This window comes from Macrotis lagotis, chromosome X (assembly GCF_037893015.1).
Source record: "Macrotis lagotis isolate mMagLag1 chromosome X, bilby.v1.9.chrom.fasta, whole genome shotgun sequence".
Classification (NCBI taxonomy): Eukaryota; Metazoa; Chordata; class Mammalia; order Peramelemorphia; family Peramelidae; genus Macrotis; species Macrotis lagotis.
Genome location: NC_133666.1, coordinates 224741065 through 224767712, shown reverse-complemented (window position 1 = coordinate 224767712; position 26648 = coordinate 224741065). Strand labels below are relative to the sequence as shown.

The 26648-nt window shown below is 35.3% G+C and overlaps 1 protein-coding gene across 4 annotated transcripts in view; it reads left to right on the top strand.

Annotated features, from left to right (window-relative positions):
* The window catches only part of LOC141502675 (adhesion G-protein coupled receptor V1-like), a 456940-nt gene that overhangs the window by 96837 nt on the left and 333455 nt on the right, over window positions 1-26648 (top strand). For all 4 annotated transcript variants that reach the window (XM_074207517.1, XM_074207518.1, XM_074207514.1 and 1 more), the window contains 4 exons: window positions 3455-3581; window positions 3995-4212; window positions 8319-9062; window positions 17873-18246. In XM_074207517.1, coding sequence (XP_074063618.1) covers window positions 3455-3581; window positions 3995-4212; window positions 8319-9062; window positions 17873-18246 — 1463 coding nt within the window. The remainder of the gene's footprint in view (window positions 1-3454; window positions 3582-3994; window positions 4213-8318; window positions 9063-17872; window positions 18247-26648) is intronic.

The window sequence follows — 26648 nt, the reverse complement described above, 5'->3', positions numbered from 1 at the left end:
TTGAGGTGAAATGGGAATAATTATTCAGATTTGTGCATGGTTGAGTGTATATGATGGCCACTTGCTCCCTGAGAATTCAAAATGCCCAGCTCCAGATAGGGTGTGGGTCAAGATGGGGGCAAGGGTCAGTCAGTCAGTCAACAGACATTTATGGAACAGTCATATGCTAAGCCCTGGATTACATGGGTGGGTTTGCCAAGGAGAAGAAAAAGCAAAGCACAGTCCTTGCTCTCAAGGAGATCATATCTTAATGGGGAGGGGAATCATATTGTTCTACAAAAATATTGCTTAGATGTCCCCAGACTCTGTGTTGGGGAATCATGTTCAGCATAATTATATGCCATGCTCTTGCTTGGAAATTGTAGGAGAGTTATTGAACTACTCCAAGGCTCTAAAAGTGAGGGTAGTAGTATTATTTGTAAAATCTCAAAAGGTCGTAATGTGGAAACTGCTTTGTAAACTTTGAAGTAGCTTATGAATATGAACTATATTAATTACTTTCTTATCATGATCATAAGTTTCCCTTTATGGCCCAATTCCATTGGATTCTGGCAGCCCTGTGTCATTTTCTACTGTTGTCAATCATATATTCCAGATCCTTGAATGAATATTTTATTTTTTTATTTCACTCTTCAGTTTTATTTATTTTATTTTGAATTTAAGAAATAAAACAAATATTTCCAAAACATGGTAAAATAGAAAAAAGATGATTGCACATGAAACTTCAAATCCAACATGTAGAACTTGCTAGTCATTCCTTTTAAATATATCGTGAAGTTATCATGTAACTTTTCCCTTTTTTCCTCCCCCTACCCTGGAGATAGTTACCATTAGATACAAATATGTATGTAATATATGGATATATAAAATCATTATTCATATTCCTATTTATCAGTCCTTTATTTGGAATCAGATAACATATTTCTTCTTCTTTTGTAGTTAATTTGGGTATTTATAATAAAATGACTCTTTCGAAGTTGTTCTTAGATCAATATTCTCTTGGTTCTGCTCATTTCGCTCTTCATTATTTTGTGCGTCTATCCATGTTTTTCTGAGATCATTGAGCTCATCATTTCTTGCAGCACCGTAGTATCCATCATGATCATATACCTCAACTTGTTCAGCTATTTATTTCCTAATTGATGAATATCCCTGCAATTTCCAGTTCTTTGCTGGCACAGAATGTTACTATAAATATCTTAGAATATTCTATCTAATGTTCTTTTCCTTTCCCCTATTCCTCTTTGGAAACAGACTTAGTCATGGTATTTCTGGGTCAAAATGTATAGGCAGTTAATAATTTTGTGGGCATAATTCTAGATTAGTCTCCGGTATTGTTGGGTCAGTTCACAATTCACCTAACAGTGAATTGGTGTCCCAGTTTTTCCACATTCCCTCCACTTTCTCCTTCAGACGTTATTGTCAATCTGATAGGTGTAAAATAATATCTCAAGGTTGTTTTAATTTGCATTTCTCTAATCAATAGCTGATTTTAAAAGGGGCAGGATTTTTCTTTTCTCTTCTGCCTCTGATGTGCCTCCCCATGCCCTCAGATTAGCTTAGGAGGTAGCGTTTTTGTTCCTAAAGTGGAGAACTGGTATCTCTTGAAACAGCCCATTTTTGTTGCAAAGTACATCCTCAGGGAAATATATTTATGATTTCAGAAATCAGATTTGTGAATAGAGTATTTGTTTTTTGCCACATTGTGTTCTTAGAAACTCCATTATAAAGGAGATTGTTACAAGGAATACTATATTTTCTCATGGGAAGATTATTGGAATTGGGAGTTAAATGTTGCCAGCAAAGGATCTGGTATTAATCAAATTAGGTCTGTGACTATATTTGTGTCACAGAAACAATTTTAGTCACATATATTTGCTGCTCTAATAATTTAAGCTAGTTAAATTATGCTTCAATTCATAATCATAGAATTTTGTAGCTGGAAGAGGACTTATAGATGATCTGATTGACTCATGATTTTGAAGATAATAAGTGGCAATTACACAATGCTTTAAGGTTTATAAAATAGTTTAAAATATTTCCTCATTTAATCTTTATAACAACTTTGAGAGATGGTTGTAATCCTCATTTTAAATATGAGGAAATGGAGACATACAGGGTTTCAGTGACTTCTCAAGGGTCATAGAACCAGTAAGTATTTGACCTTAGATCTTCCTGACTCAGGGGTCATTTTTCTGTCTACCTATTGTTTCTTACTGGATGATAGAAAGATTAGATGTTAGATACTCTTATCTAAGAGAAATGAAATTGATGTTAAGTCAAGAAATACTAATTAAAGATCTACTGTGAAAAGCATTGTGCTTGCACATGAAAACCATGCAATTAAGCGGATTTGGGGAAAAAGAACATGTATGTATAAAGTAAGCTTGGGAAAGGAAAGAATATTAACAAGTAAAGGGATCAAAGAAGGCTTTGCTGGAGTATGTGGCACCTGAACAAGGTCTTGAAGGAAGCTAAGGATTCTGAGGAAAGATTTGGAAGAAGGCATTGCTAGTAGGGCAGCTAGTTAGGCACCTGCAAGGAGATGAAGTTGACCTTGGGGAAGAGCTGGGAGTCTAGTTTAGATGGAATGGAGGATGCATCAAAGAGAGTAAGAGGACAGTCTGAGAAGGGAAGGAGAGCCTTCAATATCAAGTTAAAGAGTGGTTATTTTAAGGGGCAGCTAGGTGGCGTAGTGGATAAAGCACCAGCCTGGGAGTCAGGAGTACCTGGGTTCAAATCTGGTCTCAGACACTTAATAATTACCTAGCTGTGTGGCAAACCCTAAAAAAAAGTGGTTATTTTAACCTCAGAAACAAGAAGTAACTGAAGGTTTTCTAACATTAGAAAAATACTGTTAGAGCTTTCCTGAGTTAGGATAGTTTTGGTATTAAATTGGATTGGAAAGGGGAGAGACTAGAATATGGGGGTCAGAGGAAGACTATTAGAGTAGTGAAAGAGTGGAGAGGCTCTGTTTCTTTTTGCTGTGGTTCCTATGCATGATTCTCTCATTTGCCAATTCCCTAGCATGAGTTGATGAAGGCCTGCACAAGAGAATGGCTTTTTAGAGGAGAGAAGAGGACATATGGTAGAGATATTACAAGTCTTGGTAACCGATTAGATTTGGTGAGTGAGAAGTCAAGGATGACATCCAGATTAAGGAGTTATGAGGATGATAGTGCATTTTATGATAATAGGAAAGTTATGAAGGGGAAGGAATGGATGGGGGAGTGTGAAATAAGAAGTCCAATTAAAAATTACTATAATAAGAGAAATAATATAGTATTATTCATTTGTCATATGACACTTGTTGAAAATAGTTTCATTCTTGCCAGTGAATCTAAATTTATACAAACAATGTGTTGAGAAAAATTAAGTGAGTATGACAGATTTTGAATGTAATAAAAAATGAACTTCTAGTATAGTTACTTAAAACTTTTGTATTTTAAACTAGGTGACACAGTAGTATATAAATATGGAATAGCCACTGTTATAATTGAAGCTAATGATGATCCAAATGGTATTTTTTCTTTGGAGCCTGTGGACAAAGCAGTAGAAGAAGGAAAAACCAATGTATTTTGGTAAGCAAACATTAGTTCTACTTCAATGATGATCTTTTTGATGTTTTTTTAATCTAAAAATATGTATGTCTTAGACTTTCCTACCTTCAGGCTTTTAGGATGATAAATAGTAAAAATATTTTATTTTATGACATAAAGCTAGGGTATTTTACTTTAGCCATCATTCTGTTTTTGCAGGACATGGTATGACATGACATAAAATGATATACTCCTAACAAATTAGGTGAACTTTTTTTTCAGAGTTGACTGGAAAACTCTGAAAGATGGACAGTGAGTAGGAATATATGAAAATAGAAAAATGTCTATTTGGAGATTACAGAGGAAATCTGTGTTTGACTTTCTTACTCAATTTATAATCCATTATTTATGAAGCAATTGCAAATGAATTTTATTTGATATGATTAATTACACAGGATTTTGAGGCACAGAGGACACTTTGGAAATGTTTCAGTGATGTGGCAGTTGTTTGAGAATGATTTTGCTCTACAGTCTGGACAAGAATTCTATGAAACTTCAGGGATAATTATGTTCATGGATGGAGAAGTATCCAAACCAATAACTCTCCATGCTATTCCTGATAAAATTCCTGAGTTCAATGAATATTATGTTCTAAAGCTTGTGAATATTTCAGGTATGACTTCTCTAGATTTTCTTACTATTAACACTGGAATGCTTATAATTAAACATATACCCTTAGAAAATTAGATTTTGGTGATACTGTTGTAGATATTGAGAATATTCCATTTTGTCTGTGTGTGTGTGTGTGTGTGTGTGTGTGTGTGTGTGTGTGTGTGTGTGTGTGTTTGTGTCCTAGGTGCTGAGAGAGATATAAAGTTTAGATGAGATGGAATGATTCTTCCAGGAGTTTGTAGTTGGATAGGATGCAGAAAACTAAAGCATACAATAATGTGCCTCATTAGAAATATAGAAAACAAAGAACTGTAGGAGTTCCAAGTGGGAACATCTTGTTATCATCATCAACAAGCATATGTCAAGCATTTACCATCTTCCAAGCACTGTATGGAAATGCAAAGATAGTTAAAAAAAATAGATCTTGCCTTCAACTCACATTCTATTGGAAAAGATAACATGTAAAAATTGATGTACATGTAAGATATAGACAATGGAAGTGGAATGTAATCTCAGAGGGAGGGAGTCTTTATGTTAAATGAGGGAGAATACTTTATCATTATCCTAATCTAGCCTTAGAAGTTTTCATATTTAATTTTGGGAATCACAGAATGTGTTTCAGAATGTGTATAGAATGTATTTCTATAAAGCTTTCCCATTTAGCAATGGGAAGGAGAGGAACAAACATTGAGTGCCTTATATAATATAAGGTTCTTGTTCTCAATGAATGTATATTCTACAAGGGAACTAAGAGAAAAACACATATAGGTATATTATACAGTAACATCAATAATAATTATATCATTGAAATTTTTATTGTTCTCTAAGGTCTGTCCATGGATGATCTCATTTGAGATATGTACAGCAGGTGTATGCCCCTATTTTTCTTTTTTTCCTATTGTTTTCTTCTTTCCAATTACATACAATAGTTTTCAACATCCATCCATTTGCAAGTTTGAGTTCCACATTTTTCTAGCACCCTTTCTTTTCTCCTACATTCCCCATGGTGGTAAAAATTGTACATGAAGAATAAACAACATATTGTAGGATTCTGGTTTTTAATCTACTTTGCTATCTGCTTCCATTTTATGGGAGAGTTTATCCCATTCACATTTACTAACTGTATTTTCCTCCATGCTGTCTCCCTCTACATTTCTCTTTCCTTTTCCCTCATCTCTTCCACCAATGTTTTACTTTTGACCATTGCCTCTTGATCAGCCCTTTTTTTTTAAAGTTTTTGCAGTGCAATGGGGTTAAATGGCTTGCCCAAGGCCGCACAACTAAGTAATTATTAAGTGCCTGAGGCCAGATTTGAACTCAGGTACTCCTGACTCCAGGACTGGTGCTCTTATCCACTGTGCCACCTAGCTGTCTCTATCAGGGCTTCTTTCATTCAGCCCTTTTACTTTCCTTTACCTTTACCTTTACTTTTACTTTTACTTTCCCTTTTATCAATCCCTTCTTTGGATTTTTTTCCCTTTCCCAACCCTACTTCCCTGGAGGGTAAGATAAATTTTTAAACCTAATTGGGAATGTATGCCATTCCTTCTTTGATGCACTATTTTTTGATGAGGAAATAGACTCAAAAAGGGCTAAGTAACTTCCCCATGGTTTTCAACCAATAAGTGTAAGAGGCAAGACTTGAATTTATGTTTAAAGTAGAGTTCTATGTGAAGTCTAAAGGGTTGGGGAGGAATATTACTGATTCAAGAGATCATTAAAACAGTTTAATGGAGAAGGTAGCATTTAAAAGATGGATAGAGATTTAACAAATAAGGGAAGCAAGGACATTGTGGATGCACAGAATAATAGGAGCAAATATATCAGGACAGGACAGCTGGGCATACTTAGGGACAGAATTGTCCAATTTAATTGGTTTTAGATTCTGTTTCTACACACATTATATGAGATAAGTCTAGAAAAAGGGATGGCACCTGATTGTGAAGGATTTTGAATGCTAGACAAAAGGGAGTTTGGATTTTACTCATTATAGAACTTGGATCCCATAAATTTGATAAAAGGAATGACATAAACAAGGAAAATTATGATGGATTAAATGTTGGGAAGAGTGGTGGGAGGCAAGACATCTTGTTTGGAGTTATGGCATCAGGCACTGGGTTACAAGGCCCTGTGTCTATTTTGGTAGTGGGAATAGTGAGGAGCTAATGTATGTGAGAGATGCTGAAGAGATATAATTGAAAATTGATTGGATATGGGGAAGTAGGGATCAGTTAAACATAATAAGGTTGTGAAGGTTGGAGACTGGTTAGATTGTTGTATTCTATGGTTCTGACCAAACTGCATAGTTTCTTTTTTTTGCAAGGCAACGGGGTTAAGTGGCTTGCCCAAAGGCCACACAGCTAGGTAATTATTAAGTGCCTGAAGCCAGATTTGAACTCAGGTACTCCTGACTCCAAGGCCAGTACTCTATCCACTATGCCACCTAGCTGCCCCTAAACTGCAAAGTTTCTTAAAGACAAAGCAATGAATTTAAAAATAATTTTCAACATTACTTAAATATACAAATGAATCTGTCATTGCTCCAAGTGATTATTTCTTCCATTAGTACAGATCACCCTGTCTTTGTATTTTCTCTCCTAAGAAGCATGACTGGATGTCCATTAATACCCCTACATCCTTTTCAAACTTCTGTTTAACTATGTACCCTTATATTGTTTTTGTGAAGTCTAGGTGTAAGGCCTTATTTTTATTCCCGTACTTTGAACCTATATGAAAGACATATTTTTGTTCCTAATAAATTTTCTCTTATTTAATTTAATTCAGATCAGAGGTCTGACTTGTCAAGATGTTTTTGAATCCTGACTCATTTATCTTGTTAACCAGCCTTCTTAGCTCTTTTTGTAGTTATAGGCCCATCTGTTATCTTTAACTAAATTTCCTTATGCTTCACTATCCATTTCCTCACGTAGAACTTTGTATCTTGAGGTGACAGAGCCCAGTTGTGGTGTTTCCACTCTCCCTGTTGATAAGAAGAGATAACTGCTCTGGCACATTGATTACATTTCATAACTCCTTGTTGTCCTCCTTCTAATTCCATTTCCTAGGATACTTGGCAAGCTTTCTGCAGGCTCATTTTCTCTCATCTGAGTTTTTAATGTTTTGCAAGACAATAGACTTTTATCCTAATTCAAATCATGCCAACAAATAGGTTTTTCACACCTACTATGTGCAATATACTGCTCAAGCATTGAGAAAATGGCAGAAAATTTTTTTCCTTCTGGAATATAACATGTAATGACACATAGATGACACATAAGTATATAGATGACAATTTGAGGAAGGAGATAACTCAAACAGGAGGAGTACCAGAAAAGCTTTCCAATAAAAGGTGGCACAATAAAAGGTGGGATTCAAAGCGATGAAAGTGGGGCAGGATCACATTTTAGACATGAAAAATAACATGTATAAAGGTATGGAGTCAGGAAATTAAATAATTTCTTTAGAAAATAGCAAGTTGGCTGACATTGTCATTAGATTATGAGATGGGCAGTAGTGTGTAATTATCCCAGAAAAGGAGATGGAAGGAAGCCTGAAGGAAAAGCTAAGCTGAAAAGTTTATATTTTATAAAAGAGGCCATAGGTACCCATTGAAGTTTCTTGAGCAGAGAAAATGACCTCTTTTTTCCTCACCACAGTGGATTTGCTTTAGAAAGATTATTTTTATATCCATGTGGAAGATAAGAGACAGGAGAGACTAGAAGTTGGAGGTCTAATCTGGAGGCTGCTGTAAAGAGTTAAACTAAGATCTGATAAGGGCATGAGCTATAGTTATCATCTGAAAAGAGAATAAGGGAAGGAGGTGGAGTTTTAGCTTGTGGTCCAACCTGCTTAATTTTCCTATTCCCTGTCAATTTGCCCTTTCCATTGTCTTTTGAAAATTCACCAAGACATTTCCACTCTTTCCATTTTCTTGTTTTTGTTTCCCCCTTTCCATGTCATTTCTTTTATAGGGAACATTTGTTTTTAAATGTGCATTTGTTTTTAATCTCTTAAAATTATTCTTTTGAATAAACTCAGTCTTCGATTTTTACAGTATCCTGATTTTAGATTATGGGTTTTTACTCATTTTGTATTTTCCAAACACAGGTGGATCCCCAGGTCCTGGTGGGCAACTAGCAGAAACTAACCTCCAAATCACAGTAATGATTCCATTCAATGATGATCCCTTTGGAGTTTTTGTCTTGGACCCAGATTGCCAGGAACGAGAAGTAGCAGAAGATGTCCTTTCAGAAGATGATATGTCCTATATTACTAACTTCACTGTTTTAAGGCAACAAGGCACCTTTGGAGATGTGCGAGTAGGCTGGGAAATACTGTCCAGTGAGTTCACTGCTGGACTACCTCCAATGATAGATATTTTATTGATTGGATTTTTTCCCAACTCAGTGCAATCACAGCCACATAGGAGACGACATCACAGTGGAACAGATGCTTTGTATTTCAGTGGGATGGAGGATGCATTTGGTACCATTAATTCAAAGTACCACCCAACCAGGAATAATACAATTGCCAACTTTACATTTTCAGCTTGGGTGATCCCTAATGCCAATACAAATGGATTTATAGTAGAAAAGGATGATGGCAATGGAACCTTGTACTATGGTGTGAGAATTCAAACAAATGTTTCCTATGTAACACTTATGCTTCATTACACTACCCTGGGTTCCAATGTTACTTATGTTGCCAAAACAACAGCCATGAAGTACTTGGAAGAAAACATTTGGCTTCATCTTCTGATTATCCTGGACGATAGCATAATTGAATTCTACCTTGATGGAAATCCAATGCCCCGAGGATTAAAGAGCTTGAAAGGTGAAGCAATAGCTGATGGTGAGTAAAGTCTTCACAATCAGTTCATTAGATTTGGAGTTATTCTAAGTTGTAAGGTATTAGGAAAAGCATACGTTTAGTTAAAAATGGATCACTTTTTGTTTAAGTTGAAGGTTTAGAAAAAACTATTGAACATGGACAAGCATTCATGTAAGCTGAGTTTGATGGCATCCTTGTGTTTAAACTGAATTGTGTTTCTATTTTGAGGAATATTTGTGTCTGTATATTCTCACTTGGTGAACTCATCATATCCCATGTTTTTGGTTATTATTTTTTATTCAGTTAATTCCTAGATCTAAGTCCCCAAGCCTAGTCTCTCTTTCCTGATCTCTCTGGTCAATCATCATTTAGTGCTGAATAATTATTTCTAAGTGAGTGTCCTTTATAGGTCTCCCAAACTCAATGTGTCCAAAGCAAAACTCATCATCTCTTTCCAAACCCTCCCTTCTTCTGAAATTCCCTATTGATGTCAAAGGAGCCACCTTCCTACTAGGCACCTAGGTTCACAGATTCATTTTCATTCCCAACTCTGTAAGCTACATTTACAGACTTGTGTTGTTCCTCTTTGCACAGTCTCTGATAGATCCAAAGCAGCCTTCTTTCTCTTGCTCATGCAGGACACTTTTCACTGACTGTTCCTCATATTGGGAATGTTTTCCATCCCAAACCTAACCTTTAAAACTGTTTCCATTAAAGCCTAGCTCAAACACTACACTTTACATGAAGCCTTTTCTGATCACCCCCAACTGCTAGAGATCTTGGTATCAAATTACTTCATAATTTATTTTATATATTATATATAATATATATATGTAGTGCATGTATATATAGAAAAAAGGAAGGGAGGAAGAAAAAACTCAAAAGGTAAAGAGGGAAGGGAAAGATGAGAAGGGAAGGAGGAAGAGAAAGGAGTACATTCTTACATGTGCAAACATATGAACACATACACATGTGCACACAACCACAACACATACACACACAATTAAGAGTTGAGTTCAAATCCATCCTCAGACACTTAGCAGCTGTGTGACCCTGGGAAAGTCACTTAATCTCTCATTTGTAAAATGAGCTGGAGAAGAAATGAAAAACCACTCCCTGGGGTGACAGGGTCATGAAGAGTTGGACTGACTGAAATGACTGAACAACAATTATGTGATTGTGTGTGTGTGTGTGTGTGTGTGTGTGTGTGTGTGTGTTATTTCCCCTAAAACTGTGTAAACTCTTTGAAGGCAGAAACTAGATCATTTTTGTCTTTTATGTTCAGTCATTTTCAGTTTTATCTGAGTCTTCTTAATCCCATGTTGAGTTTTCTTAGCAAAGATACTGGAGTGGTTTCACCATTTCCATCTTCAGCTCATTTTAAGATGAGAAAGAGACAGGGTTATATGACATGCTCAGAATTGCAAAACCAATATGTATGGGAGGGGATTTGAGTTCATGTGTTCTTTAATGCTTTGTTCTTCATTCATTATGATCTTTCTGGTAAATGAACAGTTAGAAAGGATGAGCAGATAAATATTTGTCCATATATATATATATATATATATATATATATATATATATATATATATATATATATACTATTTTAAACAATAAAGAAAAATGTATTGAGATTAGTCTTTCTTAGCATGTTCTTCACATGACTTTAAATTGATTTTCTTTCCCATTTTTGGAATTGGAGTGCTCAACATATATCCTGTTTAGAATTAGTGCTGTCAATCTTCTAATACCCTTGCTTTGCCTTTGTGATCTGCACTGGAGGAGAGAGTGCTCCCATTGATAAAGATGTAGATGGATCTTTGAATTAATGAAGCAGGTGTCATGGAAACATGAAGAAGAGACACACTCAGACTCTTTATCAGCTCCTCAACTGTCATGACTTTAACTGTCCAACATGTGTTTTCAGTGAGAGTTTGTCATAGGGTTTGAATCTGAAACTTTTTTGAATTTGAAGTGCAATAAATACGGATTATCTCCAGAAAACTGTGATCCTTTTAAGTCATATCTTAAACTGTCATCACCCTGAGTGATTATGGTCTTCTTCCTCTGTTGCTAACATTGAGGTGAAGCAACCACATTTTGACATCTTTCTAAGCCAAAGATAATTGACAAAGTAAATCTGTTAAAAAAAAACCCAAAACATCAAAATCTAAAACTAAACAACAAAACTGAAACAGCATCAATACAATAAAATTAAAAAAAAAACTACCAACAAAAAAACCAAGCAAACCTACTTTTTTTTAGGTTTTTTCAAGGCAAATGGGGTTAAATGGCTTGCCCAAGGCCACATAGCTAGGTAATTATTAAGTGTCTGAGACCGGATTTGAACCCAGGTACTCCTGACTCCAAGGCTGGTGCTTTTATCCACTATGCCACCTAGATGCCCCCCAAACCCACTTTCATAGCTTCAAATGATTTCTAATGTTATCTGTGTCACCATTTGGTTATGGTTTCCAATACTAAGTTTTGCAGCCTAATCAGAACTTTTCCTCCTCTGACATTCTTTGGATTCAATTCAGTCACTTCTCAATAAATGTTATTAAATGCTATTACCTAAAGGGTGAAGTCAGGTGGTACAGGGGTTAGAGGGTCAGCCTTGGAGTTAGGAAGACTTGAATTTAAATCCCATCTTTAATATACCATGAATTAAGCAAATTAATTAAGCAACTTGCTTAATTTCTGAGTATCCTAGGAACTCTTAAGACATAAATTGTTGACAGAGTTATGATTTGTATCAGTCAAAAAAAATTGCCACACTTGGATGTTGGCTACACAGTCAAAATCACAGATGCAAATGAGAGAATAGAGAAATTGTCTTTACTGCTCATTGGGTCAGTAACATATATCATCATTTATTGTTGTTTCGTTAGTCAGTAAACATTTTTCAGGAGACTGTTACTCAGTCAAGAGTTAAGAAAGATTTAAATCTTGTCCTTGCCATATACTATTTTTATGACCTTGGATAAATCATTTAACTTCTTCCCATTTATTTATTTTTATTTTTGTACAAATGATGTTTTTTATACATTACTAAAATATTCTTGTTTAAGAGTAAACATAATACCTCCTCCCCTCAAAAATATAGACCCTCATGAGCAATAAAGTAAAGAGAAAAAAATAAAAATAAATAATAACAATAATAACAATAACAACAACAACAACAACAACAACAACAACAACAACAATAATAATAATAATAATAATAATAATAATAATAATAATAATAATAATAATAGGGGCAGCCAAGTGGCACAGTGGATGGAGCACTGGCCCTGGAGCCAGGAGCACCTGAGTCCAAATCCAGCCCCAGACACCCAATAATCACCCAGCTGTGTGACCTTGGGCAAGCCACCCCAACCCCATTGCCCTGCAAAGACCAAAAAAACCCCAAAATAAAATAAAATAAATTAAAAATAATAAAAAGAAAAAATAATAGTAATAGTAGTAGTAATGATAACAACAACAAAACAACAACAACAATAATAATAGTAATAGTAATAGTAATAGTAATAGTAATAATAATAATAATAATAATAATAATAATAATAATGATAATAGTAGGGGCAGCCAGGTGGTGCAGTGAACAGAGCACCAGCCCTGGAGTCAGGAGTCCAAATCCGGCTCCAGACACCCAGCAATCATCCAGCTGTGTGGCCCCAGGCAAGCCACCCAACCCCATTTGCCCTGCAAACACCCCCCCCAAATAATAATAAAAAATGTGCTTCAGTCTGTGTTCCAACACCTCCAGCTGTATCGCGGATGGATCACATTCTTTATAAGTCTATCACAAAAGCTAACTTCCTTATTTTTACACCATTGCCATTGCTGATTGTAACTCCCTCCAATCATACTTCCCCACTACCACATACTGTATTTTCTCTCTCTCCTTTCACTCTGTCTCTCTTCTTAATGTGTTGTAAGGTAGCTGAGTGGCACAGCAGAGTGATCACTGGCCCTGGGGTCAAGAGGCCCCAGCCCACATACCACCCCCAAAGGCATAGCAACCACCTGGCCCTGTGGTCCCGAACAAGCCATCCAATCCCAGCCCCTTGCAAGAAGTAAAAAAGAAAATGTGTTATATCTGACCACTCTCCCTCATGGTCCACCCTCTGCTTCATCACTCACATCCTCCCCTTCCCCTGTCCCCCTTCTCTCCTTACTCTAGATGTCTATACAGTAGGTATGCTGTTTCCTCTCCTAGCCACCTCTGATGAGAGTGAAGATTCCCTCATTCCCCCTTGCCTTCCCCCCTTCCATATCATTGCAATAGTTCATTGTAATATAAAAATCATCTTATATGAAGTATCTTAGCCTATTCCACCTCTCCTTTCTCTTACTCCCATTACATTTCCATTTTAGCCATTGGCTCCATTTTTACAATATATTATATCTTCAAATTCAGCTCTGTCCTGTGCTTCATCTATAAAAGCTCCTTCTACCTGCTCTATTAAATGAGAAGTTTCTCATGAGCATTATAAGTATCATTTTTCTATGCAGGAATACATGTAGTTTATCATCATTAAGTCCCTCATATTTTACCTTTCTCCATTCTCTATGCTTCACCAGAGTCCTGTATTTGAAGATCAAACTTTCTGTTCAGCTCTGGCCATTTCAACAGGAACATTTGAAATCCCCCTGGTTCATTGAAAGTCCATCTTTTTCATCATTTAACTTCTTAATGCCCCTAGTTAAATTCTTTTTTTTTTTTTTTTGCAGGGCAATGGGGTTAAGTGACTTGCCCAAGACCACACTACTAAGTAATTATTAAGTGTCTAAGGCCCTATTTGAACTCAGGTCTTCCTGACTCCAGGCTGGTGCTCAATCCACTACACTACCTAGCTGCCCATTTTTTTATTTTTTTGGTTTTTTCCCCCCCAGCTAGATTCTTAGGCTGAAGTTGCAGAGCAAATGTTAATCTCCATTTGGTAGAGGGAATTTTCATATCCTAATGAACTTATGGATTTGGAAAAAAAAGTTACCACTTACAGTACCTCATTGTAGGGATGAGGAACTAAAGGTAGGTAGGTTCTTCCAGTAAAAATGTTAGCTATTATTAATACTTTTATCAAATTGGCAAAGGCTAAGGCTGGATAATGGGTTTTGCTTTTAGCCAAGAAGACCTTGATAAATTTGGAGAAGTTCATTATAGGTTGGTTACCTAGTCATAATTTTTTTAGTAGGGTGTACCACAACTCCACAGAATAATTTACTACAACAATGAAATTCTAGATCATTAAATTATTGAAGGAAGTCTTGTTAGGCTGTCTGCGTATATGTATATGTGTGTGTGAGTATGTCTAATATGTGCCTACTTATATATGTATATGTGTGTGTATACATATACACAGACATATTAATGTATGTCCTGTCTCCTCAAATAGATTTTAAACCTAGTGCTGGAAGGAGCCATAATTTACACATTTATATGCCCCCAAAAGATTAGTATAATGTCTAGACCAGGGAGTTATGCATAGAACTAGGAAAAGAAGGCAGAAAAAGGGATGTAACTAAATTTTATGACCAAGATTTTTCATTTAGGACAGCTCTCTGATTAAATGATAATGACTTTTCTCAAATGCCATAGGAAAATGAATGGGACTTAAAGTATAGGAAAACTGTCATTTTGGACCCAGTGAATTATCTGAGTGAGAATTATAGAATTGCTTACCTATCTCATGACAAAATGGTGTTGATTTGCCTTGACTATGGACATGTTGCCAGTTGTATTTAAAAATTTCCATTTTGGGGGAATTATTTTGGCTATTTAAAAGGAGGAAACTTAGTGGTGGTGGTTTATAAAAAATCTTACCATTGGGATGGTTTTACTTATTTTTTTGATTTTAATTCTTTATCATTTATTTACATTTGTTTTCCCTTTTTAAAATTTTTTTTAATTAAAAATTTTATTTATTTTGTTTTACAATTTTTCCCCCAATCTTACTTACCCCCCCCAGAAAGCAATTTGTCAGTCTTTAGATTATTTCCATGTTGTACATTGATCCAAATTGAGTGTGATGAGAGAGAAATTATATCATTCACGAAGAAACATAAAGTATAAGATTAACAAGATCAGACAGTAAGATATCAGTTTTTTGGTTTTATTTATTTTCTTGGAAATTCACCTCAAAGGTTCCCTAATATAAGCATAGTTTAGTTTCCATTTCTATTTTGCAGAGGAGGAGGCTGAGGCTGAGAGAGGTTAGATGATTTATCCAGAATCATATTGCTATTAAATGTCTGAGTCAGGATTCAAATTCAGGGCTTCCTGAAGCTGAGTTCAGCACTTTACCCTCAATGCTACCTAGCAAATCATATTTATTGACTAGCTGTGTGACCTTGGGCAAGTCACATAATCTCTATTTGCCTCAGTTTCCTCATCTATAAAATGGGGATGATAATAGTGCCTTAATTCCCAGGGTTGTGAGGAATAAATGAGATAATAATTGTAAATCACTTAGCACAGTTCTTGACATATGATAGGCACTACATAAGCATTAGCTTTATTATTATTATGATTTATTATTATTATGATTATTGTCCTTCATTCTTTTTTTTTTTAAGGTTTTTGCAAGGCAAATGGGGTTAAGTGGCTTGCCCAAGGCCACACAGCTAAGTAATTATGAAGTGTCTTAGGCTAGATTTGAACTCAGGTACTCCTGACTTCAGGGCCAGTGCTCTAACTACTGCACCACCTAGCTGCCCCTGTCCTTCATTCTTGAAGAGGACTAATGATATCATGAATGTGATGTTTTGGCTTGTGCACTTGCATGTGTTTTGAATTTGAGAGAGTTAGAACTGAGCAAAGTCAGCATCACTTTCTCATCCAGATACTATTACTATTATTTTTTTTTTATTTTAACTGATAGCTCACTTTTGTTTTGGTTTGCATCTCTTTGATGATCAGTGAGGTTGAATATTTTTTAAAAGTAATTTCTAATATGTATTTCTTGTGAAAATTTTTCATATCAGTTACAGATTGAGAATTATCACTATGCCTTTAAAACAGTTCCATGTGTCTAGTTATGGAATTTTTTATGTCATATTTGAAATAAATATTTTCTGAGTCTTTTTTTCTTTTTCTATGAAGTATGTTGCTTTTTGTAACTCATTATGGAAAGCACAAACCAGGAAGACCTGGGTTCAGGTTCTTTCTCTCACATTTACTGAATGTATAATTCTGGGCAGGTCATTTAATTTCTCTGTGCTCCAGACAACTCTCTTACAACTCAGAGTTGCAGAGAAGATGGCTACCTACATTCATAGAGGGAATGTCCTCATTCAGAAGTTTTTTGGGTTAATGAAATCAGAAGTCCAGTCCCTTATTCCCATCTACCTTTGTTGCACAGAATTAAATAAAAAACAAAACTATGTAATGAAATAAATCTTTTATCTAATGATTCCTTCTTTTAGTTCATTTTAAAAATTAATAATTGAGAAACTATTTTAGCAATATTGAGGAAAAAATATAATTGAAAAAATATCTGATTCCCATTTTCCAGCATTTTTTTGTGCTTTCATTTAAAATTATTTTTAAAAATTATTTTCTATTTATAGATGTGACTATTTAGTGCTTATTACATATGAGGCATTGAATTAGGGGTTCAAAGACATGCAAAGATTATTAAAGAGTGATCCCTAAAAATCTAGCAGAAAACATACCCAGAATCAGAGCATCAAGCCAAGTAGGAATGTGTGGTAGCAGATATTAAAAGAAGGCTCTGTGAATTTTGAGGAAGAAAATAATAATTCTGTCTGAGAGGAAACAGATGCAATTTCATAGAAAAATTGTTCTTGGATCTTACTGGGTTAGAATGGGATAGGTAGAGTTGGAGTTAGTTGCTCGGGGAAAGTGAAAAAGATAGGGCTGTTTTCATCAGATTTTATATTAAATAGGATCATGGATTTTAGAGCTAGAAGGGACATGAGAGGTTATCTCTGATTATCTCTCCAACTCTGTCAAGACACAGGATTGAGGGGCGGCTAGGTGGTGCAGTGGATAAAGCACCGGCCCTGGAGTCAGGAGTACCTGGGTTCAAATCAGGTCTCAGACACTTGATAATTACTTAGCTGTGTGGCCTTGGGCAAGCCACTTAACCCCATTTGCCTTGCAAAAAAAAAGACATAGGATTGAGGGGGCAGCTAGGTGGTGCAGTGGATAGAGCACTGGCCCTGAGTCAGGAAGACCTGAGTTCAAATCCGGCCTCAGACGCTGAATAATTGCCTAGCTGTGTGACCTTGGGCAAGTCACTTGACCCCATTGCCCCTTAAATAAAATTCTTTAAAAAAAGTCAAAGTCATAGAATTGAAACTTAGATTCTGATCCTGACTCCAGTACACATTCTACTTTTTTTAAGCTAAATCTTTCAAAAAATAATATTTTTTTAGGGTTTTTTTTTACAAGGCAAATAGAGTTAAGTGGCTTGCCCAAGGCCACACAGCTAGGCAATTATTCAGCGTCTGAGGCCGGATTTGAACCCTGGTACTCCTGACTCCAGGGTTGGTGTTTTATCCACTGCACCACCTAGCTGCCCCAATAATATATTTTAATAGATCTTAATATAGTTTAAAAACCTTAATTGGTTCATCCTTAGACAACACATGCATCCTTTACAGAAACTTGAAGTATTGAAGAAGTTTAGTTGATACACCAGTTATGGCTATGTAAATATGATTTATGCCATCTTCTTTCATTGCAGTCGTTCCATTTCATAGATCTGTCTAGTGATTTAAGAAGCTATTAATTTGACTAGTTTATACTGTGTTATATTTTTATTTTGAAATTAAATATTAACACTAATTTTGAATTTCAGGTCCTGGAATAATGAGAGTCGGTGCAGGGATGAATGGCAATGACAGGTTTACAGGACTGATGCAAGATGTGAGATTGTATGAGCGAAAATTGACCCCAGAAGAAATCTATGAACTTCATGCTTCTCCAGCGAAGACTGATTTGCACCCCGTTTCTGGGTACTTAGAATATAGACAAGGGGAAACCAATAAATCATTCATTGTTTCTGCAAAAGATGACAATGAAGAAGAAGGAGAAGAATTATTTATACTTAAGCTAGTTTCTGTTCATGGTGGAGCTCGTATTTCACAAGAAAATGTCACAGCAAGAATAACAATACAAAAAAGTGACAATGCCAATGGATTGTTTGGCTTCACAGGAGCTTGTATTCCAGAGGTAAGATGCCAATCATGGGTACTCCCTGGCAGAGACCTTGGCTGATTGTGAATGTGCTTGAGATTTCTTTCATATTTTAAGAAATAGAAATCCCCTCTACATTAGGCATTTTTGCTTTAAGAAAGTTAAGAACTACTTAGATTGGAGACTCAGTATTTTTTTTTTTTGATACTGTGATTGCTCTCCCAAAGAGGAACTTCTAGCAGTGCATATTGCTACCCTATTAGTAACTTAATCTTCACTTCTGTTTGGCTTTTAAATTCCTCCATTTCTTGGTCCCTTCTTACTTGTTGAATCTTCTTATACCTTTTGTACAAGGATTTTCACTGTCTCTTCACCTTGCTTGGTCTCAGCCTCCTGTTTCTGCCCTCTGACTTCCTTCCTTCAAGTCTCAATCTGTCCTATTCTTTGTAGGAAACCTTTCCTGCTCTCCATTACAGAAGGCTCATGCCTTCTTTCTTTCATAAGTTATTCTCTCTGTATATTGTCTGTACAGAGAGATTTGTATGTTGTTTCTCTGATTAGATAGTTCCCTGAGATGAGGGACTGCCCTTCTTTGTATCCTTGATACTTAGCAGAGTCCCTGATACATAGAAATGGTTCAGAAATTCAGTTGCCTAGGACAGTGGCTTGCCTGGAGTCAAGCAGTCTTCTGTCAAATGTGGGCAGATGTGAGATTTGAATCAAAGCCTCCCCGAATCAAGGCCAACTTTCTATCCATGATGCCATACTTCCTGAACAGGCATTCTCCTTCAGAGTCAGGAATCTCATAGTATAAAATTATCTTTAAGACACTACTTACTTTTTCATGATTTGTGGGGTCTTATAAGAATAAAAGATTTCTAGCTATGTTGCAAGTTGATATAAAAATGGGAAGATATTTATTTATTGCATTTACTACTAATAGACACCAAAGGGATATAAAACATATTGATATTTATCTGAGAGTTTTCAGATAAAACTACTTACTCAAGGGTTAGCTAATAAGTTTCCTTAGCAGTAGTAAAGGAGATTTCAGATAAAACTATTTACTAAGGGTTAGTTAACAAGTTTCCTTATCAGCTGTCTTGGCTCATGTGAATTTACAGGCCCTTTGCTGTTCATCTTATCTGTTCTTTCTGAGTCAACAGGTCTCTCTGTAATCTTGTTGGTTTCCTGTTCAGTAACATGAAACCCTTTGAAGCAGTCTCCCAGGTGTTATATGTGACAGCAGAGACCTGTGGAAGAATGCCAGGGACTGAGGAGAGGTCTGACTCTGCATTAGCAATTTGATTCCAGAGTATTTCCTTTAATTATAATTCAAAAGATAATATAATAAAGATTGAAAGACAAAGTCAAATTTAAAATTTTATAGCTCATATGGCCCACTCTTCTGCAAATGGAGGAACAAGTATCAGAGTAAAATATCCACTTATATTCCTACTCTGTTTATAAGGGCAGATCATGAGAAATCCCGTGGAACCTGAAGTGTGGGACTACAGTTTTAATAAGTGGGCACTTATTGAACACCTGCTCGTGTCAGACAATATGCTTAGTGCTGGGACTTCAGAGAAAGGCAAGAAGACAATCCTTGGTCTTGGGGACAACAGCATGCAGAAACGATGTACACACAAGCTATATAATAGAAGGAAAATCTTCGACAGTGGGATGAATGAATAAAAGGGGATTAGAAATGTAACAAATATAACATATGATGAAGAATGTTATTCATCCCAGAGAAAGAGTTGTTGGTGTCTGAATACAGCTTGAAGCATATTTTTTTAAGCTTTATTTTTCTTGAGGTTTCCTTTTTTTGGTGGGGTAGAGGTGGGGAATTTATGTTTTCTTTCAAAGCATGACTGTTTTGGCAATGTTTTGTATTATTGTACATTTTTAGGCTAAATCAAATTGCTTACATTCTCATTGTGTGGGATAGGAGAAAGGGAGAAAATTCAGAACTCAAAATTTTAAAAGTGAATGTTAAAAATTATTTTACTAAATTAACAACAACAACAACAACATTAAGCTAGGGTGGAGGGGGGAAAGAAATATTTACTATAGAAGATGTTTTAGTAGGGAATTGAAGGAGACCAGGGAAGGCAGAAGGCAGAGATGAGGTGTGAGAGAATTTGAGGTATTGAGGACCACTAGAAAAATCAGGAGATGGAGTATCTCATTTGGATTAAATTGTACATGGGGGTTAGGGTGTTAGGGTGAGGGTATAAGGTGCAAGAAGACTGGGAAGAGTTTGTGTGTGTGTGTGTGTGTGTGTGTGTGTGTGTGTGTGTGTGTGTGTAAGTGGAGGACAGGGATTGAAGTGGGGGGAGATTTTTTTGCAGGGGTTTAGGGTATAGCAGTAGTCCAGGTATGAGATGATAAGGGCCTGCCCTGGGGAGAAGGAGGCATATGCAAGATCTTAGGAAGGTACAATTGAGAGGCTTTGGCAACCACAGATTGGATTTTCAGGGTGAGAAAAAGTTAGGAGTCATGGATAACACCTATACTGCAACCCTGGCTAATGGGAACTCCTCCAGAATAATGCTGCAGAGTTTTCTCATTCCCTGGATAATGTGTGGTGTGAACTTTTGGTCTGGATTGGGATCATCACATTACTATTGATATTGATATACATTTAAAAAGAAAGCTCTAGTAATAATGGTACCTTTTATTTGACTGGCATTTGAAAGGTCAACACTTCTTCATGTGTTTTTAATTAATCCTTAAAATATCCTTTTGAGGTAGAAAAGACATTTAATTATCCCCATTTTATAAATTATTTTACAAATTCAAATTTTACAGGTTTTTTCAATTAATTCAAATTAGTTATGTTGTATTCAGGGTTACACAGTAAACAGTAAGAACCTCCTGGGATTAGGTATTCTGAATTCAAGCCTAAGCCTATGCCATGGTCTTGTCCATTTATATATGGACTGATTAAATTAAATAAAGCTCAAAGAACCATGTAGACTAAGCAGAAGAAACAGTTCAACAGCAAAAACAAAAAACCCAGCTGTGTCTTAAGTGAGGATAAATTCCTTTACTTTTCTTTGCTTTAAATATCATTTCAGCAGTTTTAAAAGTAGGCATAATTTCAAAATGACTTTATTTTTTAGTTGAAGACAGAAATAGCTCAGTATTTGCATTTGGCTTAAATGACTCAGAAATTGGCTAGGGCCTGCATAGCCATTTGAAAAAAGGCATTATTATCTACAACTAAGTAGTCTTACCCATATAGGTCATTGTGCCTATATTAATAAAGTTGTTGGGAGAAGATGACATTTTTCACGTATGAAAAGAGTGGAATGATTTTATATCTTATGTTACAAAAGTTATATAGATGTACAAATAATATTCAACAAGAGGGAAAACCTGGTACAGATGAAAGAGCTCTGGATTTGGAGTATAATGACCATGTTTAAATCCTGACCATGCACTTGCTATCTCTCTGACCTTGGGCATTTTTCTCATCTGTAAAATGAAGAGACTGGACTAGAAAAATGAAGAGACTGGACTAGAAGATCCCTAAGGTCCATTCTATCTCTTAAGTCTGTGAGTTTAGGATTAGCTCATTGTATGCTTGAGGGCACTAATGGCAAGAAGGCAGGAGTTTTGGATATTAAATCCTGAACTGGCTCTTCTACCAGCTGACTCCATAGTGCTGGGCACCTTTAATCTCTTTGGCTTTAGTGAATCTGATGTTCTTGATTCCTAATAGTGCTTTCATTTTGATTCTGAGCTGTGAAAGTACTTGCTGAGAAAAAAAAAAACCCAGAAAACAACTGAATGCTGGAACTGGATTACAGTAAGGGAGGAATTGTGGAATTTTTTTAAGAAAAAGATTAACAACTTCTTTTTAACTTCTGCAAAAGCATGTAATGTTATGCTTTAGATATTTTTGTCTCATATTTAATAAAAGAATAATGCCAATAATAATCTTGTCAATGTGAGAAATGGTAATTTTTCTGAAAATTATCCTTCTCCCCTTAGTTCTAAAGGTCTCTACAGATTGTCTCACAGTGGTGACCTGTGTTTATAAACTTCCTTTTATAGTCATTTGGCATCATTTAAGCTCCCAGTTAGTCTATGCTAAAAATAAGACATTTTTTATCAAATAATTGCATTATTTTGAATATTTAGTTTATTCTGCTTTGGACAGCTTGATGTGTATGTGCTTATGTATGGAAATTCTTCTGTGATTTTTAAGATCCCATAGTGGACATGCAGTTAGAAAGATCTGAATTCAAATCTGGCCTCACACACTTCATAGTTATTTGATCCCTGGGCAAGTCATTTAACCTTGTTCACCTCAATTTCCTCATCTATAAAATGAGCTGGAGGCAAAAATGGCAAGCCACTCCAGTATCTTTGCCAAGGAAACCCCAAATGAAATCATGAGTGTTTGAACATGACTGAAACAACTGAACAACAAAAAGCTTCCCTGCATTGTAAGATCCTCTCTGGCACCTCTGGCCTCCTTTAGTTAATTGGCTCTTTGGATGAAAGGACTTTTTTTGTATTGCCATTTTCTACTCTTCTTTATTTTCTCTATTATATTTCAGAACCTACAATTTTCTACTTTAATATATTTATTTTGTTGATAAGAAGCTATGGATTTGAATGCCCGTAAATGCATAAGATTTATTGCTCATTGTATCAATTTCAGTCTTTTTTTAGTGACACTGGTCTAAGTAAGAAAATTCATGATTTAAAAAAAGTAAATTACTATGATAAAATTTTAGAGGTACATTTTGAGAATTTCCTTATGAGAATGAGAACTTTATTTCAGCTTGAACTGTAATTGCTTTTAAGTGCCTACCATATGTTATGATAATAGATTCTTTTCTATATACGTGTTATTGATACAATCTGATTTCACAAACCATCACCCAAGCATGAAACTAAATTAAAAATTCATGGGATATGCTAATTCTTCAGCATTCATCTTCTATTTCAGCAAGGAAAGATTTTCACAGATAAGAATAGTTAATTTTTTTCTAGAAAAAAGGGTTCTAATAATTTTTACTTATATTCATTTTTCCTTTTGTATCCCTGATGATTTAGACAAGGTCTTGCAAATGCTGAAATCCCAAGAGACTCCAGGACTGTGCATCATTCAGTTTTTTGAGAATTTGATGATTATGATTCTTTAACTTGTTCTGTAGAAATATAGTTGGAAGAAAGGTTAGAAATAGCTTTGTCTGGTAGTTTCATTTTATAGATGAAGAGACTAAGGCTTAGAGTAGATTGTTCAGATAGATAATAATAAGTAAAGGAGTCAAGACTGAAACCCAGACACTTTGACATGAGGTAGTTATATTTCTACTGTACTTCATTCTTGGTTACTATTGTTCCTTTATTTCAGATGGCCTAATTTTTTTCTGTAAGATATTTTAAAATAAATTTCAACCTAACAGTAGGGGGAAAAGTTTAATATTCTATCTTCTATTTCAATTTTTTTATTTAATAAAGATATATTACCTGAAACTTTTTCTCTAGGAGTTGAACTCTTCTATAGTTTATTTTTGTAGGAATCCTGTTTCAGATTTAGTTTCCTTTGGAATCTTGACATTAATAGCACATGACAATGAGCCTATTTTTTAATGTGTTAGTTTCTAATAAAATCTTTCAGTAGAACACTTTGGGGTAGAAATATGGTCCCCATATCAAAATGACAAAAATGAGCCTAATTCTTGGATCAGTCACTTAATCGTTAGTACCTATTGCATGCAAGGCTCTGGGATATAAATATAAAAGTGAGATGGTCTTTGACCCTTAATAAGTATTGGAAGAAAAATTTCACAGCTGTTTAGTATATGTTTATAATTTCATTTTCATCCTCTATTATATTCTTTAGGATAGCATGGTAAAAAATGAAAGAATACACACTTTAGTCAGGTAACAGGTTAAAATCCCTCCTTCTGACACTTAATAGCCATGAGACCTTGGACATAACTCATTGAATTAATCCAAGCTTCAGATTTCTCATCTGTTAAATAAGACTAATATTCACAGTATGTATTTTAGAGGAAATAAATATGCTTAGTAACCCTTAAAGTGCTAAACATGGTATGTTATTAATATTTGTGTTCCTATAGTATATGTCTTTGGTATTATAAAGTATCAGAGCTAGTGAATCATACGTGGATTGCTGCTTCATTTATTTGTTTAATGAGAAATGTTACTACTTCTTGAAAATCTGGATTGCAAAACATTTTATATAATAGGATTTAGATTCATGAACCTACTGTGGTTTTGTTATATGTATGATGGATTTACATGTATGATGTTTGAGGCAAAGTGTTACTTTATTCTGAAAGGTGTTTAATAAAAATGTGTAGATTTCAGAATATCCCAGGCTCCCCTACAGCATTATCTTTTGACCAACATTATTTTTCATTTTCATTAATTCCTACTGACACCATCTGAGCATGTGAATACTGCCTTAGCCTGATCTTGTGGTGGGAGTTTTAGGACTACTTCAGAAAAACTTTCTTTTAGATTGTTTTTTTTGACTTAGTGTAGTTTGGTTGTAGCTGTAGAAGCAGAGCATAGTGGATTAGCACCAGGGGAATGGGGCCAGCTAGAAAAAATGATAATTAGGTTCTATTCTTCTTTGCTCTGTTCTGGAAATAGAGAGAAGGAAAAAAGGTAGAAAATGGGGGAGGGGAATGCTTTAGAATTTGGTGTTTTATTTTGTCAAGATCTATGTAGTGAAGGAAGACCAAATTTGGTTTACCAGTGCAGATTGGCAGCCACTTTGTTGAGAATTGCATCCAACACTGGAATGTTAAGTGACTTTCTCAGGGACAGACAGGCAGTCTGTATCAGAGATAAGCTTTGAACACAAGTCTTTCTGAATCAAGACCAGGACAGCTCTCTCTTCATTCAAGAATATGAAAATCAGCAAATGTTAGGGTATCTAGAATGAATAATAAAGTGTTTGTTTTAGATGGAGTGAATAAATTTCACCTATTTCTTCCCAATAACTGGAATGATTACCACTTTTCTGTTGTTGAAGATTTTCATTTGAAATTTGGCACTGAAGGGGCAGCTAGGTGGTGCAGTGCAGTCAGGAGTACCCGGGTTCATATCCGGCCTCAGACACTTTTAATTACTTAGCTGTATGGCCTTGGACAAGCCACTTAACCCTATTTGCCTTGCAAAAACCTAAAAAAAGAATTTGGCACCGAGGACTGGGATTCAGAATCACTTGATTCTCTTGTTGCTATAATTTTTTTTCAGACCAAAATTGGTAGAACCAGTTAACCCCCAGTTTATTAAAGAGCTGTTATTAAACTTTCTAGTTTATTGAACAGAATAGGTCCATCCTGGAGTAGCCAAATTAATTATATTTAATGATAATGATTTTTTAATGATTTAAACTTTTTAATATTTAAATCAATCTTGGGGCGGCTAGATGGTGCAATGAATAGAGCACTGGCCTTGGAGTCAGGAGTACCTGGGTTCAAATCCAACCTCAGACTCTTAATAATTACCTAGCTGTGTGGCCTTGGGCAAGCCACTTAACCCGATTGCCTTGAAAAATCTAAAAAAAAAATCAATCTCTAAAATTGTTCAAATTTCAGCTATACAAACAAAGCAATATATATATATATATATATATATATATTAATTTTTGGGGGGTTTTTGCAAGGCAAATGGGGTTAAGTGGCTTGCCCAAAGCCACACAGCTAGGTAATTATTAAGTGTCTGAGACTGGATTTGAACCCAGGTACTCCTGACTTCAGGGCTGGTGCTTTATCCACTATGCCACCTAGCTGCCCCACAATATATTTAAAATATAAGAAATCTTAAATTAAATAGAGGGCAGTTAAATATTTATTAAGTGCCTATGATACACATGGTTTTGTTCTAGTCTAGGCAGTTGTAAAGGACACAAAGTAGAATAAGATATTTTCCTTATACTTCTTAATTTTCTACAAGGCAGAAAAGTAAATGATAATCTACTAAGTGGCTGTATAAGACAATAACATGAATTTTTAAAAATATTAGACAATTTATAGTGAAAACTAAATATAATAGCAATATTCTTCAGGGACCATAGCATATACTAGCATCCAGATATTCATGATTTTCTTCCTTTAACCTTTTCTATTACATATTCTAAATAGTGGATAGAGCATTGAACCTGGAGTCAGAAAGAATCCAGTTCAAATTTGGTCTCAAACACTATGTTGTCAAGGTCACCTCATTTAACCTCTATTTTTCTGTTTCCTCAATGGTAAAATAAGAATAATAGTAACTTCTTCCCAAGGTTGTTGTGAGCATAAAATAAGATAATAATTGTAAAGCACTTAGTATCATGCCTTTAAACACTATATAAACATTAACTATTACAATATTGTTTACTACAATAGAGAGGCACTATAGCATATTGAATAGACCATTGTCCTTGGAATCAT